Source organism: Mastomys coucha, unplaced genomic scaffold, assembly GCF_008632895.1.
Source record: "Mastomys coucha isolate ucsf_1 unplaced genomic scaffold, UCSF_Mcou_1 pScaffold23, whole genome shotgun sequence".
Classification (NCBI taxonomy): domain Eukaryota; kingdom Metazoa; phylum Chordata; class Mammalia; order Rodentia; family Muridae; genus Mastomys; species Mastomys coucha.
This window is the reverse complement of record NW_022196906.1, coordinates 15,849,186-15,865,574: the sequence shown is the minus strand read 5'-3', so window position 1 is coordinate 15,865,574 and position 16,389 is coordinate 15,849,186. Positions and strand designations below refer to the sequence as shown.

The 16,389-nt window shown below is 48.0% G+C and overlaps 1 protein-coding gene and 2 non-coding genes across 4 annotated transcripts in view; 2 read left to right on the top strand and 1 right to left on the bottom strand.

Moving 5' to 3' along the window:
* Ldlr (low density lipoprotein receptor) overlaps positions 1-9,751 on the bottom strand; it is a 27,231-nt gene extending 17,480 nt beyond the window's left edge. Inside the window, exons 1-2 of one of the 2 annotated variants that reach the window (XM_031344026.1) lie at positions 9,469-9,751; positions 355-477 (exon numbers count right to left, since the gene is read on the bottom strand). In XM_031344026.1, coding sequence (XP_031199886.1) covers positions 355-477; positions 9,469-9,535 — 190 coding nt within the window. In that variant the 5' untranslated portion in view covers positions 9,536-9,751. The remainder of the gene's footprint in view (positions 1-354; positions 478-9,468) is intronic. The other variant, XM_031344027.1, reaches the window with a different exon arrangement.
* A 5,604-nt stretch (positions 9,752-15,355) lies between these two features.
* LOC116074089 lies at positions 15,356-15,490 on the top strand. The gene has a single exon (XR_004112064.1). It is a non-coding gene; the product is annotated as a small nucleolar RNA SNORA38 (small nucleolar RNA).
* A 532-nt stretch (positions 15,491-16,022) lies between these two features.
* LOC116073998 lies at positions 16,023-16,129 on the top strand. Its single transcript, XR_004111992.1, has one exon. It is a non-coding gene; the product is annotated as a U6 spliceosomal RNA (small nuclear RNA).
* The last annotated feature ends 260 nt before the right edge of the window (positions 16,130-16,389 follow it).

Genomic DNA, 16,389 nt, shown 5'->3' with positions numbered 1-16,389 from the left:
AAAAAAAAAAGAGAATTCCATCTAGCACTGTTAGTGGACTAGTGTGACTGTAAGTCAAAGTATGAGGTCAGGTGTGAAACCTTCCAAATCCATCATCAAAGCATACAAAATACTTTGGGTTTTGGATATTTGGATTACGTATGGTCACCCTGAGCCACCTTCTAATTTATGAACGAACTTACCATTCCTGGGCTGCTCTGGCAGGATATAAACTGGTCTTGGTGCAGCAGTAGAGTGCCTTGCCTAGAACCACCCCAGTGAGGGTTGAGGACTTGGCTCAACAGATGAGGCCCTGCCTAGAACTCGCAAGGCCATGGGTTCTTCTATAGCCACCAACAAGTAAAGGGGACTTACTGCATGTCTCTGGGGACTCATCAGAGCCATCCGGACACTCGGGGCTGCCGTCACACACCCACTTGATGGCGATGCATTTTCCGTCTCTACACTGGAACTCGTTCCTGCTGCATGAGCCTTCTGCTGCAAGAGCAGAAGGAAAGGAAGGTATGTCAACAGCAGAACACAAAGATGGCCGCATCAGCTAACTGGAGAAGGCGACAGAGATGGCAAATGCACCCAGAGTAGGCAGGGAAGTCGCTGCACCCGAGAGGACAGCTTCCAAAGTGGAAACCTGTCAGATGTTAATACCGACATCTGGACTATTGAATAAAAAATATAAAAACGGGCTGGTGAGATGGCTCAGCAGGTAAGAGTACTGACAGTTCTTCCGAAGGACCTGAGTTCGGATCCCAGCAACCACATGGTGGCTCACAACCACCCATAATGAGATCTGATGCCCTCTTCTGGTGTGTCTGAAGACAGCTACAGTGTATTAGCTACAGTATATTGCACTGGAGCGAGCAGGGCCGGAGAGAAGGTGGCCGACAGAGGTCCTGAGTTCAATTCCCAGCAGCCACACGATAGCTCACGGCCATCTGTACAGCTACAGTATGCTCGTGTACTGTACTGGTTGGTTTTGGGTGTCAACTTGACACAGGCTGAAGTTATCACAGAGAAGGGAGCTTCAGTTGGGGAAGTGCCTCCATGAGATCCAGCTGTGGGGCATTTTCTCAGTTAGTGATCAAGGGGGTAGAGCCCCTTATGGGTGGTGCCATCCCTGGGCTGGAACTCTTAGGTTCTATAAGAGAGCAGGCTGAGCAAGCCAGAGGAAGTAAACCAGTAAGGAACATCCCTCCATGGCCTGTGTATCAGCTCCTGCTTCCTGACCTGCTTGAGTTCCAGTCCTGAATTCCTTGGTGATCAACAGCAATATGGAAGTAAGCTGAATAAACCCTTTCCTCCCAAACTTGCTTCTTGGTCATGTTTGTGCAGGAGTAGAAACCCTGACTAACACATGTACTCATACACATAAAATAAATAAAATAAATCTTTAAAAAAATATAAAAATGTATCAAGGTTAATTGGTTAATTCTTTTTAGGATTTATTTTTATTTTATTTTATGTGTATGAGTACACTGTAGCTGTACAGATGGCCGTGAGCCATCATGTGTGTGGCTGCTGGGAGTTGAACTCAGGACCTTCTGCTGGGCCGCTCGCTCCAGCGTAATTCACTGAACCTGTCTTCAGACAGCACGTCGATTTCAATACGGGTGGTTGTGAGCCACCATGTGGTTGCTGGGATCTGAACTCAGGACCTTCGGAAGACCAGTCAGTGCTCTTACCTGCTGAGCCATCTCACCAGCCTTTGGTTAACTGTTTTTAAAATTTATTTTGAGACGAGGTCCCACCGTATAGCTTTGGCTGGCATTGAACTTTATATAGAACAGGATGGCTTTGGTCTCACAGGCACCTGCCTGCCTCTACCTTCTGGGTATTGAGATTAAAGTACAGGCCACCTGATCTCCTGACATACTGGTACAATACTGGCACAGTATTTTGTGCCAAGTAACCAACAGCTATCAGATCCTCATGTCTGCACTGCTATCACGGCCAAGAACCTGAGATTAGAGAGGGCCTGAACCTGGGGACAGAAACAAGTACATTCTGCTAAGGGGACACAACAACCAAAGGACCCCTAATGACATTCTGCTACACTCACACATCAGTGCCCTGCTCCGTCATCACCAGAGAAGCTTCCCCCTGCAGCACATGGGAACACACAGAGACTCACAGCTGTGTTGGAATGACCCACAACTATTGTATTTATGGGCTATGAAAAAGTATGTCCCTGCCGGGCAGTGGTGGCACACGCCTTTAATCCCAGCACTTGAGAGGCAGAGGCAGGCAGATTTCTGAGTTTGAGGCCAGCCTGGTCTACAGAGTGAGTTCCAGGACAGCCAGGGCTACACAGAGAAACCCTGTCTTGAAAAAAAAAAAAAAAGAAAGAAAAAAGAAAAAGTATGCCCCTGTGTTGTCAACTGTTAACTGCTAGGCAAGTGAGAGATCTTGGAACATTCAGTACTAAATAGTACTAAATTTCTCACCTCGGGGTTCAAGGAACCCTTCCTACGAATTCGGAGGCGGAACAGTTGTAGGAGCCAGAGGGTTGGAGGAGGCCAATAAAGCAAGGCCTCTGGACACAACTGGCCTGACACACATGAACTCACATAGTGGCAGCCGCATAGGACCTACACAGGTCCCAGCCAGCCAGGGTCCCAGCCCTGAGAGGGGAACTGCACATGAGACCCCAGCACAAACTCAGAAGCTCTCTCTAACTGTCAACCGCTCAGCAAAGAAAACTTAGTTCTTCTCCAACAGTGTCTGACTGATCACACAAACCATGCCTAAAGTACAGGCCCCACAGCAGAAAACAGCAATGCAAAATGAACTCAGCGATGTTTTAGAGGTATTTATCACGTTTTCTTTGTTTTTTTTCTCCCCTATCCCTTAACTGTACTGGTCTTTTGATTGTATTTTATGGTTTCCAATTAATTATGTGTTTAAATAATAGACTTTGGGGCTGGAGAGATGGCTCAGGGGTTAAGAGCACTGACTGCTCTTCCAAGGTCCTGAGTTCAATTCCCAGCAACCACATGGTGGCTCACAACCATCTGGAATGTGATTGACGCCTTCATCTGGTGTGTCTCAATACAACTACCATGTACTCATATATAAAATAAATAAATAAATCTAAAAAAAAAAAATAGCAGGGCAGTGGTGGTACACACCTTTAATCCCAGTACTTGGGAAGCAGAGACACGTGGATTTCTGAGTTCGAGGCCAGCCTGGTCTACAGAGTGAGTTCCAGGACAGCCAGGGCTACACAGAGAAACCCTGTCTCGGAAAAACAAAAATAAAATTAAATAAATAAATAAATAAATAATAGACTTTGCATGTATGTTGAGTGTGCATGTTTCCTTTGCTCTTTCTTTCTTCTTTCTTTCTTTCTTTCTTTCTTTCTTTCTTTCTTTCTTTCTTCTTTCTTTCTTTCTTTCTTTCTTTCTTTCTTTCTTTCTTTCTTTCTTTCTTTTTCTTTTTTTGGTTTCTTTGTGTAGCCCTGGCTGTCCTGGAACTCACTCTGTAGACCAGGCTGGCCTCGAACTCAGAAATCCGCCTGCCTCTGCCTCCCAAGTGCTGGGATTAAAGGTGTGGTGCGCCGCCGCCGCCGCCGCCGCCGCCGCCGCCACCACCACCACCTGGCTGCTCTTTCTTTTTATTTCTTCTTTTCTTTGTTTTGTTTTATCCTCATTTGATTATTAATGTATTTATTTTTTTGCCTGTTTGGTTTCTAAAGAGAGAGAAAGACGTGGAATTGGGTGAGGGGGAAGGATCAGGGAGGACATGAGGGAGAGGAAACAGTGATCAGAATATACTGCCTGGAAAAAACTGATTTCCAATTCAAAAACTATTAATGTATGGCTTACCCACCATGCCTGGACAATTTAAAAACATTTTAATGTTATTTATTTACATCCCAAATGCTACCTTCTCCTCCCAGAGTCCCTCTCCCCACCCACTTCCCTCTGAGAGGGTGGGGCCCCACCCTTGGAGTCCCCGACCCCACCCTGGTGCATGAATTCTCTGCAGGATCAGGAGCAGCCTCTCCTGCTTTTGTTTCCTTCTGAACATGTGTATACCACCACATTCATCAGACCAACAATACTCTCTTGGCCAGCTGCTGACCTGACCAGGTGACTCACTCACCCAGCAAATGACTCAAAGGAAATGACTCATCCATCAGCTTCTCTCTAATGGCCCAAAGTAGTGAGCAAAGCCACTAGAATTCAGGAGAAGTGACAGAGAAGGGCAGGGGACTGTCACCCCATCGCCTGAAGCCTGGTGACAGGTCACTGATCCACACTCTCACTAGAATGACACACAAACTGGGATGTGGGTGTGGAAATATCAGCCACACCCAAAGCCAGTGGGGCCCAGGTGGTAGAGCATTTGCCCAGAAAGCACAAAGCCAGGTTACATCCCCAGCACTGCAACCAGGCAAGGAGATACAAGCCTGCCATGCCCGTCACTCAGGAGCTGGAGGCAGGAGGATCACTACTGCTTTAAGGGCAGCCAGGCTTCCATGGAAAGACCCTGTCTCAAGAACAAAAACCAACCAAACAAAAAGTTAGTAGTGTTTGGGGGTGCAAACCTGTCATCCTAGGAACCCCTTGGTGGAGACAAGAAGTCTACTGCAAGTTTGAGCACAACCTAAGCTAACGGCAAATTCCAGGTCAGCCTCCTTTACACAAGGATTGACCCTGTCTCAGGCAAACAGAAGAAATAAGAAGGCCTGCAGGGTGGCTCAGTGGTAAAGGACTGGCCACCACCTACTTAAGCTTGATGATGGAGAGAACCCATTCTGCCCATCCCCTGAAGCCCACACATACACAAAACAAACAAACAAACAAACAAACAAGCATCATTGTAAATACTTAAAAGCAAGCCAGGTATGGTATGCACACCTTTAACCCCAGCACTGGGGAGGCAAGTGAGTTCATGGCCAGCTTCATCTCCACAGAGAGTTCCAGGACAGCCAGGGCGGTGGACAAGTCAAATCAAGTAAAAGACCAGGCAACACACACACACACCTCTGCAGCCTTGGCCCTCAGATCTCGACGTCACGAATGACGAATCATGAACAAGGCCACAGAAACTGAAACGGGGGGAGGGGAGTGACAGTTCTGGAGTTGTGGTTTCCTTGAAAAACACAGAAATATTCTATGAATAAGTTTTCATTTTAATCCCAGGTGTGGGATATGGGGCTGCTTCAGATTGTCCACAGCAGCTGACTAGGATTTGCGTCACACAAGCAGGGGCATGATTTTGCCAGATGTAAGTAGTTTCTGTGATTCTGTTTCCCACATACAAATAAGGTGGTCAGTGCTTTCTAAGTGCGGTCTCAGTTGCGTGCTCGCTCTCGCGCTTGCTCTCTCTCTCTCTCTCTCTCTCTCTCTCTCTCTCTCTCTCTCTCTCCCTTGCCCCCTCTCTCTCTTTTGTAGCTGTCTTCAGACACACCAGAAGAGGGTGTCAGATCCCATTACGGATGGTTGTGAGCCATCATGTGGTTGCTGGGATTTGAACTCAGGACCTTTGGAAGAGCAGTCAGTGCTCTTACCCGCTGAGCCATCTCTCCAGCCCCCGATGGCACACACTTTTAATCCCAGCACTTGGGAGGCAGAGGCAGGAGGATCTCCATGAGTTTGAGGATAGCCTGGTCTACAGAGTGGGTTCCAGGACAGCCAGGGCAGAAAATCTGTCTCAACAAAGCAAAACAAAACAAAAAGATAATAAACCAAAGTAAAGGAGGTTAAAATACTGTTAGGGAAAGCGCTTGCTCTTAGTTGGTGCAAGCCCATAGATAGGTGTGTTAGCGTTCGCCTGTAATCCCAGCATTCTGGGTGCAGGAGGGTTACAGTGAGTTCAAGACCAACCTGGTAACTTCCATGCCAGCTGGGCTATACAGGGAGACCCTTCTAAAACATAGAAGTGGGTCATGCTGGAGACACTTCCTAGTGAGAAGTCACTTTAAGCATGCAGAGTTAACGTAGGGAAAGCCTGCACTAATAGGTCGTTACTGGGTCTGGCTAATGCACCAAATAGACTCGAACAGAACATTTAGTGTATGTAGACCTTAGGCTCATAGGTCCCACACATACACTGTCACCCTTAAATCTCTCTTAGGTCTTGACCCCAGGTTACACTTTGAACAACTTAACAGAGGCAGGAGACTGCAAATCTAGTCCCGTGGGCAGATGAGAGTGAAAAGCAAAGACACTGCCAGAACTGTTTTTAAATACAATGTTCCTTTCGTTTTTTTGTTTGTTTGTTTTTGAGACAGGGTTTCTCTGTATAGCCTTGGCTATCCTGGAACTTACTCTGTAGACCAGGCTGGCCTCGAACTCAGAAATCCGCCTGCCTCTGCCTCCCAAGTGCTGGGATTAAAGGCGTACGCCACCACCGCCCGGCTCGACAGTGTTCCTTTCTAAAGGCTGTCATCCAGGGTCATCTCATCTGCCTGGCAAAGCTATCCTTCTCTTGATAAAGACTTACTGGTGGACCAGGACTTCATGATAGTTGTCACCCTGAGCCCCCCCTGGAGCTGTCCACCAGAGGCATGTTTTTCAATGTGTGGAGGGACCTAAGGGCTGGTTCTAAGTCAAGGCTGTCTCCTGTTATTATGGGACCGAAGCCCAATTGGAGGTCAATCCTGGTGAACAAACATTTACAAAAGTGTTTTCACAATAACTCAGGGAGGGTACCAACACTTCTAAGCAGCCTGGCCAGTGGCTGTGCCCATTTTACTGTGCATAACAATATCCCTAAGCAGGTTTGTTAGTAAAGCCTCCATAGCAACCGTTTACTACTTCAAGGTTCTCCTGCACCAAGGTGGCTCAGGAGCGAAGGTGCTCACCAGCCTCACCAGCAAACCTAAAATGAGTTCCATCTGGGGACAGCCAACTCCTGCCCTCTCCATCGGATGGATCAACTCCACTCTTAGCAACCAAAGCTCATTTGCTTCACATGCCCAGAGGGTACAGTTGCTACTGAAGTCATTAACGCAGAAGGGAGAAGAGCCAGCTCCAAGAGCTTGGCCAATGAGCCACGCAACAGAGGAGGACTGAGCCTTATCAGGAGGAAGCAGGGAGATAAGAACTCTGAGCTCAAAGAGCCAGGAGCACTGATTACCAATTCCAGGTTGGTAACCTCAGGGATTACCTCAGGATTAGCCTCTCAAGTGAGAGGCTCCCAGAACTCAGGAGTCAGAGGCAGGGCTAGCCTGAGCTGTATGATGTACTTAAAAAAAGAAAAAAGAAAAAAACAGAAAGAGAAAGAAAGAAAGAAGGAAAGAAAGAAAGAGAGGGAGAGAAATTAAGAAAGAGAGAGAGAAAGAGGGAGAGAGACTGGCACCCAGATGAACTGCCACAAGGCCAGCCTGGACTACATAAGGAATTCCAGGACAGCCTGGGCTTCAGAGTGAGATACTGTCTCCCCAAAAATAAATAAATGAAAAGAACAAGAGAAAAAAAAATCCAACCTTAGCCAGTGTTTTACCAACTTTACTCAGCAAGAAATGTGACAGACAGAGACAAATGAATGTGCCCACGGCATGCCACGGTGCTTGCCAACCTGTACTTTCCCCATGTTAGACAGACCTGTGGCATATCTGACACCCCTCACACCGACTGCTGGCTCTGCAGGCTCTGCATGCATGTGGAGGTCAGAGGTCCCAGTTGAACGGCTTCCTCACTGCACCCAGATCCCAGCCCAAGCCCAGGCATCCTCCCAGAGTGGTCATTTCAGGCTGCCCCACATCTGGCCACATCACCAATTGAGCCACCATCCCAGCCCTGAGATCTGCTCTTGAGCAACCCAAAGATGCATGCACGGCAGATCTTAAAAGAGACAAATCAGCCGGGGCGGTGGTGGCACAGGCTTTTAATCCCAGCACTTGGGAGGCAGAGGCGGGCGGATTTCTGAGTTTGAGGCTAGCCTGGTCCACAGAATGAGTTCTAGGACAGCCAGGGCTATACAGACAAACCCTGTCTTGAAAAACTAAAAAAAAAAAAAAAAAAAAAAAAAAAAAAAAAAAAAAAAGGCAATGATGGGTGAAACACAAGCTGAGTAGGGTATCTGGTCTAGCCTTGCAACAGGATGGCTGAGTGTTTGCCTCAGTGTTCAATCTGGAGCATGCTCTCCTCCTGACCCCCTCTGCTGTCAGGGTTCACTGTATAGCCCTGGCTGCCTTGGGGCTCACAGGGATCCACCTGCCTCTGCCTTCAGGTGCTGAGATTACAGGTGTGCCACAGGATGCCCAGCTCAGCCAGGCTGTCTCAAGGAAGCATCCCCAGGGATTGTAGGGATTGTACAGTCGACAGCCACTCACTGCTAACTGAAGGATACTCCTTCCAAGCTCCTGAGGGGTCAGAACCGAAGCTGGTTCTGAGGAGGAAAAAAGCAATTAAAACGTTCTTAGCCAGCCAGGCTGATTGCAAGAAAAGTAGTACCCCAGGCTGGGGCCTGCGTACCATTCATGGCCCGGGTTCTATCCATGGTATCCCCAAATCCAGGCGTGGTGGCACATGCCTATCATCCCAACACTTCCAAGGGGAGGTAGGAGAATTAGGGGCTTAAAATCATTCTAGACTACATAGTGACTTATAGGCCAGCATAGGCTACATGAGACCCTGTCTATAAAGTGAGGGAGAGGTGGAGCATTTGTCCCAGTGCTGCAAAGAAGTTGTTGGTGAGATTTTAACACCATCTAGCTTCCTGTCCAAATTCCAACGCCTCTCCTAAAACGAAAGTCCACTTTATGGGGCACCCAATCCAGCACGTTCAGAGAGTGGGAACAAACCAGGCCAACAAGAGTCCTTGCCAGGTCCCCCGCCCTCCCTGGCTGATGGTCTCAGCACATCAGTGAACCTGACCAGGGAAGTGGGGGCAAGGTAGGGACTGAAGCCTCACAGGGGAGTGGGGAGATTGCGGGGCGCACCCACTCGGCCCGGATGTGTAGCCCCACCCTACCCGGGAGGCTCGTGTAAGCCACGCCCCTGCACCTCATCCTCTTCCTCCATTGGGTGAGGGGAGTGGCTCGAGGCTCGCCTGTTCCGGCTGCACCCAATAGGAACTCGGGGGTGCGGTGGGAGGTGGGGTTAGAGAGAGTTTTCGGGCACGCGGCTGCAGCGGGGTTTGAGTGCAGCTGTGGAGACCCCCCCAAGTCCTGTACCTCTGAGTAGCGACCCCAAAGTTGAACAGTTGGACCTGGGTCTCCCCAGTCCTTAAAACGAATGATGGGCGCCCTCCTCTTGGATTCCCTCACACATAGCTCTGAAGAACACCGCTGACTCGGGAGAGCACCCACCCGACTCCCCCAAACCCACTCTGACTCCCTACAACTCTGGCACCCTATTTCCAAATCAGCTCCCTCCAGCCACGTGGGAAGAACATCCCCCCAAATTCGCACGAGTGGTTCCCTTTCTCTATTTCTTGTCCAAAAAGAAAAACACTCGGGGTTCCCCGAGTTCAGGGAGGCTGCCCCTGACCCGGGCAGGCTCCTGGAGCAAGTCTTACCTGCAACTCTGGTAGCAGCCAGGAGCAGGGCGATGGCCCAGCGCAGCATCAGATCCGCGGTGCTCATCCTCAGCGTCTGCGTTGCGTCCTCACTCGGATTACAGACCCCGAAATGTTCCCGCTGCAAACACAGGATCACGGGCCACACGGTGTGGCGTCTCGGCTGCGAACCCGGGCTTGCAAGCCCCCACGCTGGTATCTCGGCTACGAACGACGCCGCACTCGTCGGCCAGTGACTACCCGCGCACAGCCAGAGTCCTTCCCAGCCCTAGGGGCGAGGTTTCCAGGAGGGGGAGGAGTCTGCAATGGGGTGATTTTCAAAAATCTTCACCTCACTGTGCGGGGAGGAGCTTGGAACGGCAGATGTGACATCGGCTCTTTAACCCCTGAAGCTCCCTCAGCCGTGGGAAGTTCCTCAAGTTCCTCCCTCAGAGTTTCGCCAGCTTCCCGGACACTTGCTGCCTACGTTGCTCATTGAGTGTTCAAGGGACGACCCACGTCTTTCCACACCCTGGGTCGCCTTCTGACTTTCCTTGCCACCTCCAAAGGAAAACAGAAGTATGGAAGTCCCCATCCCGAAGCCCCCATCACACACACACACACACACACACACACACACACACACACACACTTCTTGCAGCAAGTTTGCTCTCCTTTGTCCTTCGTAGGAATGGGCACATAGATTTCTGACCCAAGTACAGTTGCAGGTTTTATGTGGATCCGTCCATAAACAGCACACATCGAGAAATGTAAATAAAATCAACCTCAACGGAAATTGCTACTAAAACCTGGCATGTGCGTGGGCAAGTTGGCTCAGTGGGTGAGGGCTTCAAGCCTGAAGACCTGAGTTTGAAGGGATCCACATACTGGTTTATTTATTTAATGTATATGAGTACACCATTGCTCTCTTCAGACACACCAGAAGGGGGCATCGGATCCCATTACAGATGGCTGTGAGCCACCATGTGGTTGCTGGGAATTGAACTCAGGACCTCTGGAAGAGCAGTTGGTGCTCTTAATCACTGAGCCATCTCTCCAGCCCCAGGGATCCACACACTGGAAGGAGAGAGAACCAACTCCAGCAAGTTGTCCTCTAACTTGTACATACACCCTTCTCCACGAATTAATTAACTAGAAAAAAATAGAATCATTACTTGGTTTGGGGGGTAGGACTCAGTAGTTAGAATATTATTAATGGAAGCATTCCATAGCAAGATGTGGTGGCACGGGTACCTAGGTAGAAGACAGGCAAGGCAGATGTCTGTGAGTGAGGTCCAGACTGGTCTATACAGCAAGTTCCAGACTAGCCTGGGCTATATAGATTCTGTTTCTTCTTCTTTTTTTTTCTTTCTTTTCCTTTTCGTTTTGTTTTGTTTTGTTTTTTTTTCAAGACAGGGTTTCTCTATGTAGCCCTGGTTGTCCTGGAACTCACTCTATAGACCAGGCTGGCCTAGGACTCGGATCTGCGTGCCTCTAACTCCTGAGTGCTGGAATTAAATGTGAATGCTTACCACCGCCCAGCAAGAGACCCTATTTCAAAGCTAAAGTTAAAATTATTTTAAATAATTCTTCTCAAAATCAAGGTTCATTATCTTCCTGTGCTGACAGAAATGTTGCTTTCTCGTTGATTTCCTTAAGCACCTGCTGGCCCAAATTGATTATCCTTTTACAAGGGGTTGAACACACAGAAGTGCATCTCTTCCCTCGAAGCAAAAACAACCAAATGTGGCTTTTTTCCCCTATTGACCCTGGGTGGCTAAACCATAAGGCCATCTTGGAGAAGCTTTAAAGAATCCAAGGCTCTTGGAATTTGCTAAAAGGGCCTCAGATTCCATCCATTCCTAGCTCCCAGCAAAAGAACAAACTGAGGCTAGTGTGTTAGCTTAGTGCATGCAGCCAATCCTGATGTGAGTTCAAATCCAAGGACTCGCTTGAGAGGAGAGAACTCATTCCTGTGACCTGCACATTCATACTGTGACATGTCACATGCAGTAATAAAAAAACTAAATAATAGGCAATACAAAACAACCTACAAGAAGCTGGAAGTGAGACAGGAAAGAGAACAGGGCACACTCGACTGGGTTGGCAGAGTGCCTTCCTGGGTTTCATCCCCAACATCACATATGCCCAAGCCTGTTGTCACAAGTCTGTGACCTCAGCACTCCCAGGGTGGAGGCAGGGGGACCACAAGGATAGCCTCAGCTACACAGATAGGTGAAGACAGAAACAAGAAAAGAAGCTCCTTTTGTGAGTCGATTTCTCTCGGTTTTTATTTTTGAGACAGGGTCTCTCTATTCTATGGCTCTGGCTGTCCTGAAACCCACTATGTAGGCCAGGCTGGCCTCAAACTCAGAGAGATCCATCTGCCTATCAAAGGCATGTGTCACCACCCGCCCAGTTTGTGTCTTTTTCTCTTTTGAGTCTTGAGGTGCTTATGTGTGTGCTCACATATATATGTAGGCCAGAGTTCAATATCAGGGGTCCTCCTTGGTTGCCTCTCACCTAATTAAAGATAATCGGATTATTGTATTTTGTGTGTGCAAGCACATGTGCTCATGCATGGTGGAGGTCAGCTAACAACTTACAGAAGTCAATTTTCTCCTTCCAAGTAGGTCTCAGTCCAAGCCTGCCACATATGGCCACACAAGGCAGTTCCCTCGCTTGGCAACAGGAGACTCACTATAAATAACCCGAGACTCCTGGGCTCAGTGATCCCCTGTCTCAGCCTCCTGAGCAGCTGGGACTGGGGCATGGAACAGTTTGGGACTCTTCCCCCCCACCCGCCCCCACCCCGACCCCTGCTTTTCCCTCCCCTCTGGGCCTCCTTAGAGTCACCAGGAAGAAATCCCTTCCCAGAAGTCAAGCTGCTTCTTTGCAGCTGGTCTCTGGCCAGCTGGTCCTGGCCAATTTGCCCAGATCCACACCTGCCTGCAGCATCTCCAAGCCTCTGCCTGTCCCTGCTGTTGAGTAATGGTCTCAGGTCATGAGGAATTGAATCAGGCTGTACTGGGCAATAGCCCCTAGCCATAAAGAATGGCTTAACCCAGCCTTGACTATTCACCTACAGAGATAATAGAATATGCCGTAACACTGCTCCCAGTTAAAATAGCTGTAACTTCCTGATGCCTGTGGTGTGTGTGTATGTGTGTGTATGGTATGTGTAGTGTATTTGTATGGTTTATGTGCCTGTGTATGTGCACATGTGTGTGTGTATACTGTATGTGTGTGGTATGTGTGTATACTGTATAGTGTGTGTGTGTCCCAGACCATCCACTTGTGCCCCTGTTGGAATAAAGCCTCCAGCCTGTTAGGAGCAGAGTCTGCTTCTCTGACTCTTTCTCCTTCACCCGCCACCTGTGCTGTCTCCTGAACTGCCCTGGGCCACAGAATTTGCGAATTTGCTTCAGAAAGTTTCTGCCTCTGTTTCTTTCCCTTTCATTTGCTTTCCCATCACTAGCTTGAGAGAATTCTGGAACTTGACCAGAAACGTGTTTGGTGCCGCTCTCCACCCAGAAGCCACACCAGGAATGGATCGGTAGTCATATTCTCTGCTGTTTTTGTCCACCTCCTTCTCCTCCACCCCATCCCTCTCCTCTTCCTCTGTCCTACTCTTCTTCCCTCCTCCCTCCTTTTCAACTGTACAAAACACCTGCCCTTTTCTGCCCAGAGCAAGAAATGCAAGTTACTTGGATTTAAATTATTTGGTTTGAAATTTGTGGTGTGTGTGTCAGTCCATCCGTCCGTCCGTCTGTCCATCCATCTGCGTGTGCTTGTGCACGCAGCAGCCAGAATTCTACACCAAGTGCTATCCTTGTTATCTATCCACCTTATCTTTAACGTTGGTATAAACCCAGAACTCACTGACTGGATAAATTAAATGGCTGGCTAGCAAGCCACAGGAATGTGCTGATCTCCCTGCATCTGCTTGCACACACTGCCTGCAGGTGCACACCTCCCACCCCTACCCCACCTGGCTTTTCCCCTGGGCGCTGTGTGTGCAGCTTCAGGCCCCCATGCTTGCACAGCAGACACTATACCGACCAATAGAGCCATCTTTGCTGGCTAGTTTTGTCAATTGGATACAAGCTGAAGTTATCTGATAGAAGGAAACATTGAGAAAAATGCCTCCATAAGACCCAGCAGTAAAGCATTTTATTTATTTATTTATTTATTTATTTATTTTTATTATTTATTTTATTTTATTTTTTTTTTTTTGTTTTCTTGAGACAGGGTTTCTCTGTATAGTCCTGGCTGTCCTGGAACTCATTCTGTAGACCAGGCTGGCCTCGAACTCAGAAATCTGCCTGCCTCTGCCTCTTAAGTGCTGGGATTAAAGACTTGCACCACCACCGCCTGGCAGTAAAGCATTTTCTTAACTAGTGATTGATAGGGAAGGGTCCAGCTCACTGTGGGTGGGGCCATCCCTGGGCTGGGGTTCTGGTTTCTATAAGAGCCTTAAGGAGCAAGCCAGTAAGCAGCTCCCCTCCATAGCTCTTGCATCAGCTCCTGCCTGGGTTCCCACTGAGTTTGGGTTTCTGCGTGGGCTCCCCCTAGTGGCTTGTGACTGGGGATATGTAAGCCAAATAAACACTTTCCTCCTAAAGCTGTTTTTGTTCTGTAAGACCATGGAAAAATACAAATTGACCCCAGGGACTGCCTCCACCAGGGTCATGAGAAACTAATACCAGGTGCTGCATCAGGGTCATGAGAAACTGACCCCAGGGACCCTGGGACCACTCCTTAAGGCTCAGTACTCAGAGAAAATGGCCGACCACAAAGAGCGGATGTTACCAAAGATAGCTGAACAATCGATCAATGTATAGGAGATATTTGTATAGCTGTATACTGGAATTTGCCTGGAACCCCCTGCCCCAGCACCTGCTTGTGGTTTCTGAGCTTAAACACTCGCTCTAACAGTCACTCGGGGTTCGGCTCCTTCCCTAAGGCAGCTGAACCCCGGCGCGCCGGACAGAATAAATCCTCATGCTGTTGCAATGAATTTTGGACTCTTGGTGGTCTTTGGGCGAGGGTCCCGAGAGAAAGACTCTTTGGGTCTTTCAGTTCCTCCTGTTTCAACACAGCAATAGTAACCCTAAGACACACCTGTCTAGTCCCAGGGGTTTTGTTTGTTTGTTTTTATGGTGTATTTATTTGTTTTGTTTTGTGGGTTTTGTTGTTGTTGTTCCCTTGTTTGTTTTTTAAAAGAGTCTCTATGTAATCAACCTGGCCTGGCACTCACAGAGATTCTCGTGCCTCTGCCTCCCAAGTGCTGGACCATGCGTGCCTAGACTAGTTTTGATTTTGTTTTTGTTTTTGTTTTTTGGCTCTCGAGACAGGGTTTCTCTGTGTAGCCCTGGCTGTCCTGGAACTCACTCTGTAGACCAGGCTGGCCTCGAACTCAGAAATCTGCCTGCCTCTGCCTCCCAAGTGCTGGGATTAAAGATGTGGGCCACCACTAACTGGCTTATTTTTTAATTTTTTCATTGAAAAAAAAAAAAAAAGAACACAGGCTGACTAAATGGCTCAGTGGTTTAAGAGCATTGACTGCTCTTCAAAAGGTCCTGAGTTCAAATCCGAGCAACCACATGGTGGCTCCCAATTATCTGTAATGAGATCTGATGCCCACTTCAGGAGTATCTGAAGACAGCTACAGTGTACTTACATACATAAAATAAAAAAAATAAACAAACAACTAAATACAATTTTAAAATAAAATTTTAGCCGGGCAGTGGTGGCGCATGCCTTTAATCCCAGCACTTGGGAGGCAGAAGCAGGTGGATTTCTGAGTTCGAGGCCAGCCTGGTCTACAAAGTGAGTTCCAGGACAGCCAGGGCTACTCAGAGAAACTCTGTCTCGAAAAACCAAAAAATAAAAAATAAAAAAATAATCCTCCTACAAAGGCGTGTTTTTGGTTCCCTGTCCTTGGACACGTAAGAATCGGAGGTAAAGAAATGTGGTGGATTTGGAAAGGTCTGGGACCAGCTTGCACCCCCGCAGGCTCAGGATCAACCATCCCACAGAGGATCGAAAAAAATAAATAAATAAATAAATAAATAAAAATAAAATAAAATTTTAAAGATTTTTGTTTTGCTTTTGATACAGGGTTTTTGTTTTGTTTTGTTTTGTTTTGGTGTGGAACTCACTATGTAGATGAGGCTGGCCTTGAACTCAGAAATCCACCTGCTTCTGCCTCCCAAGTTCTGGGATTAAAGGCGTGTGCCATAGACCAATCTTTATTGAGCTTGGAGCTAGGCTAGCAGCCAGCAAGTCCCAGCAATTCTCCTGCCTCAGCTTCCACACTGCTGTGGTAACCAGTGTGTGTGTGTGTGGGGGGGCAGTGGCTAGCTTTTCATGTGGGTGATGGGGATCTGAACTCAGATCCCCATGATTGCACGATATGCACTCTGCCCCACTTGACCTTGCTCAAGACAGGTTCTTCCTAAGTAGCTCAAGGTAGCCTCAAAATTCATAATCCTCCTGCCTCAGCCTGCCCAGTGCTCTCAGGTAACAGGTTTGTGTCACTACGTTCAGCTCTGTTTTAAAATTCTTCTTGGGTACTTGCTTCGGCAGCACATATACTAAAATTGGAATGATACAGAGAAGATTAGCATGGCCCCTGCACAAGGATGACACGCAAATTCGTGAAGCATTCCATATTTTTTAAAATAAATAAATAAATAAATAAATAAATAAAATAAAATTCTTCTTGGACTAGGTGTGTGTCTTAGTCAGGGTTTCTATTCCTGCACAAACATCTTGACCAAGAAGCAAGTTGGGGAGGAAAGGGTTTATTGAGCTTACACTTTCACATGGCTGTTGGTCACCAGAGGAAGTCAGGACTGGAATTCAAGCGAGCCAGTAAGAAACATCTCTCCATGGCCTCTGCGTCAGCTCCTGCTTCCTGACTTGCTTGAGTTCCAG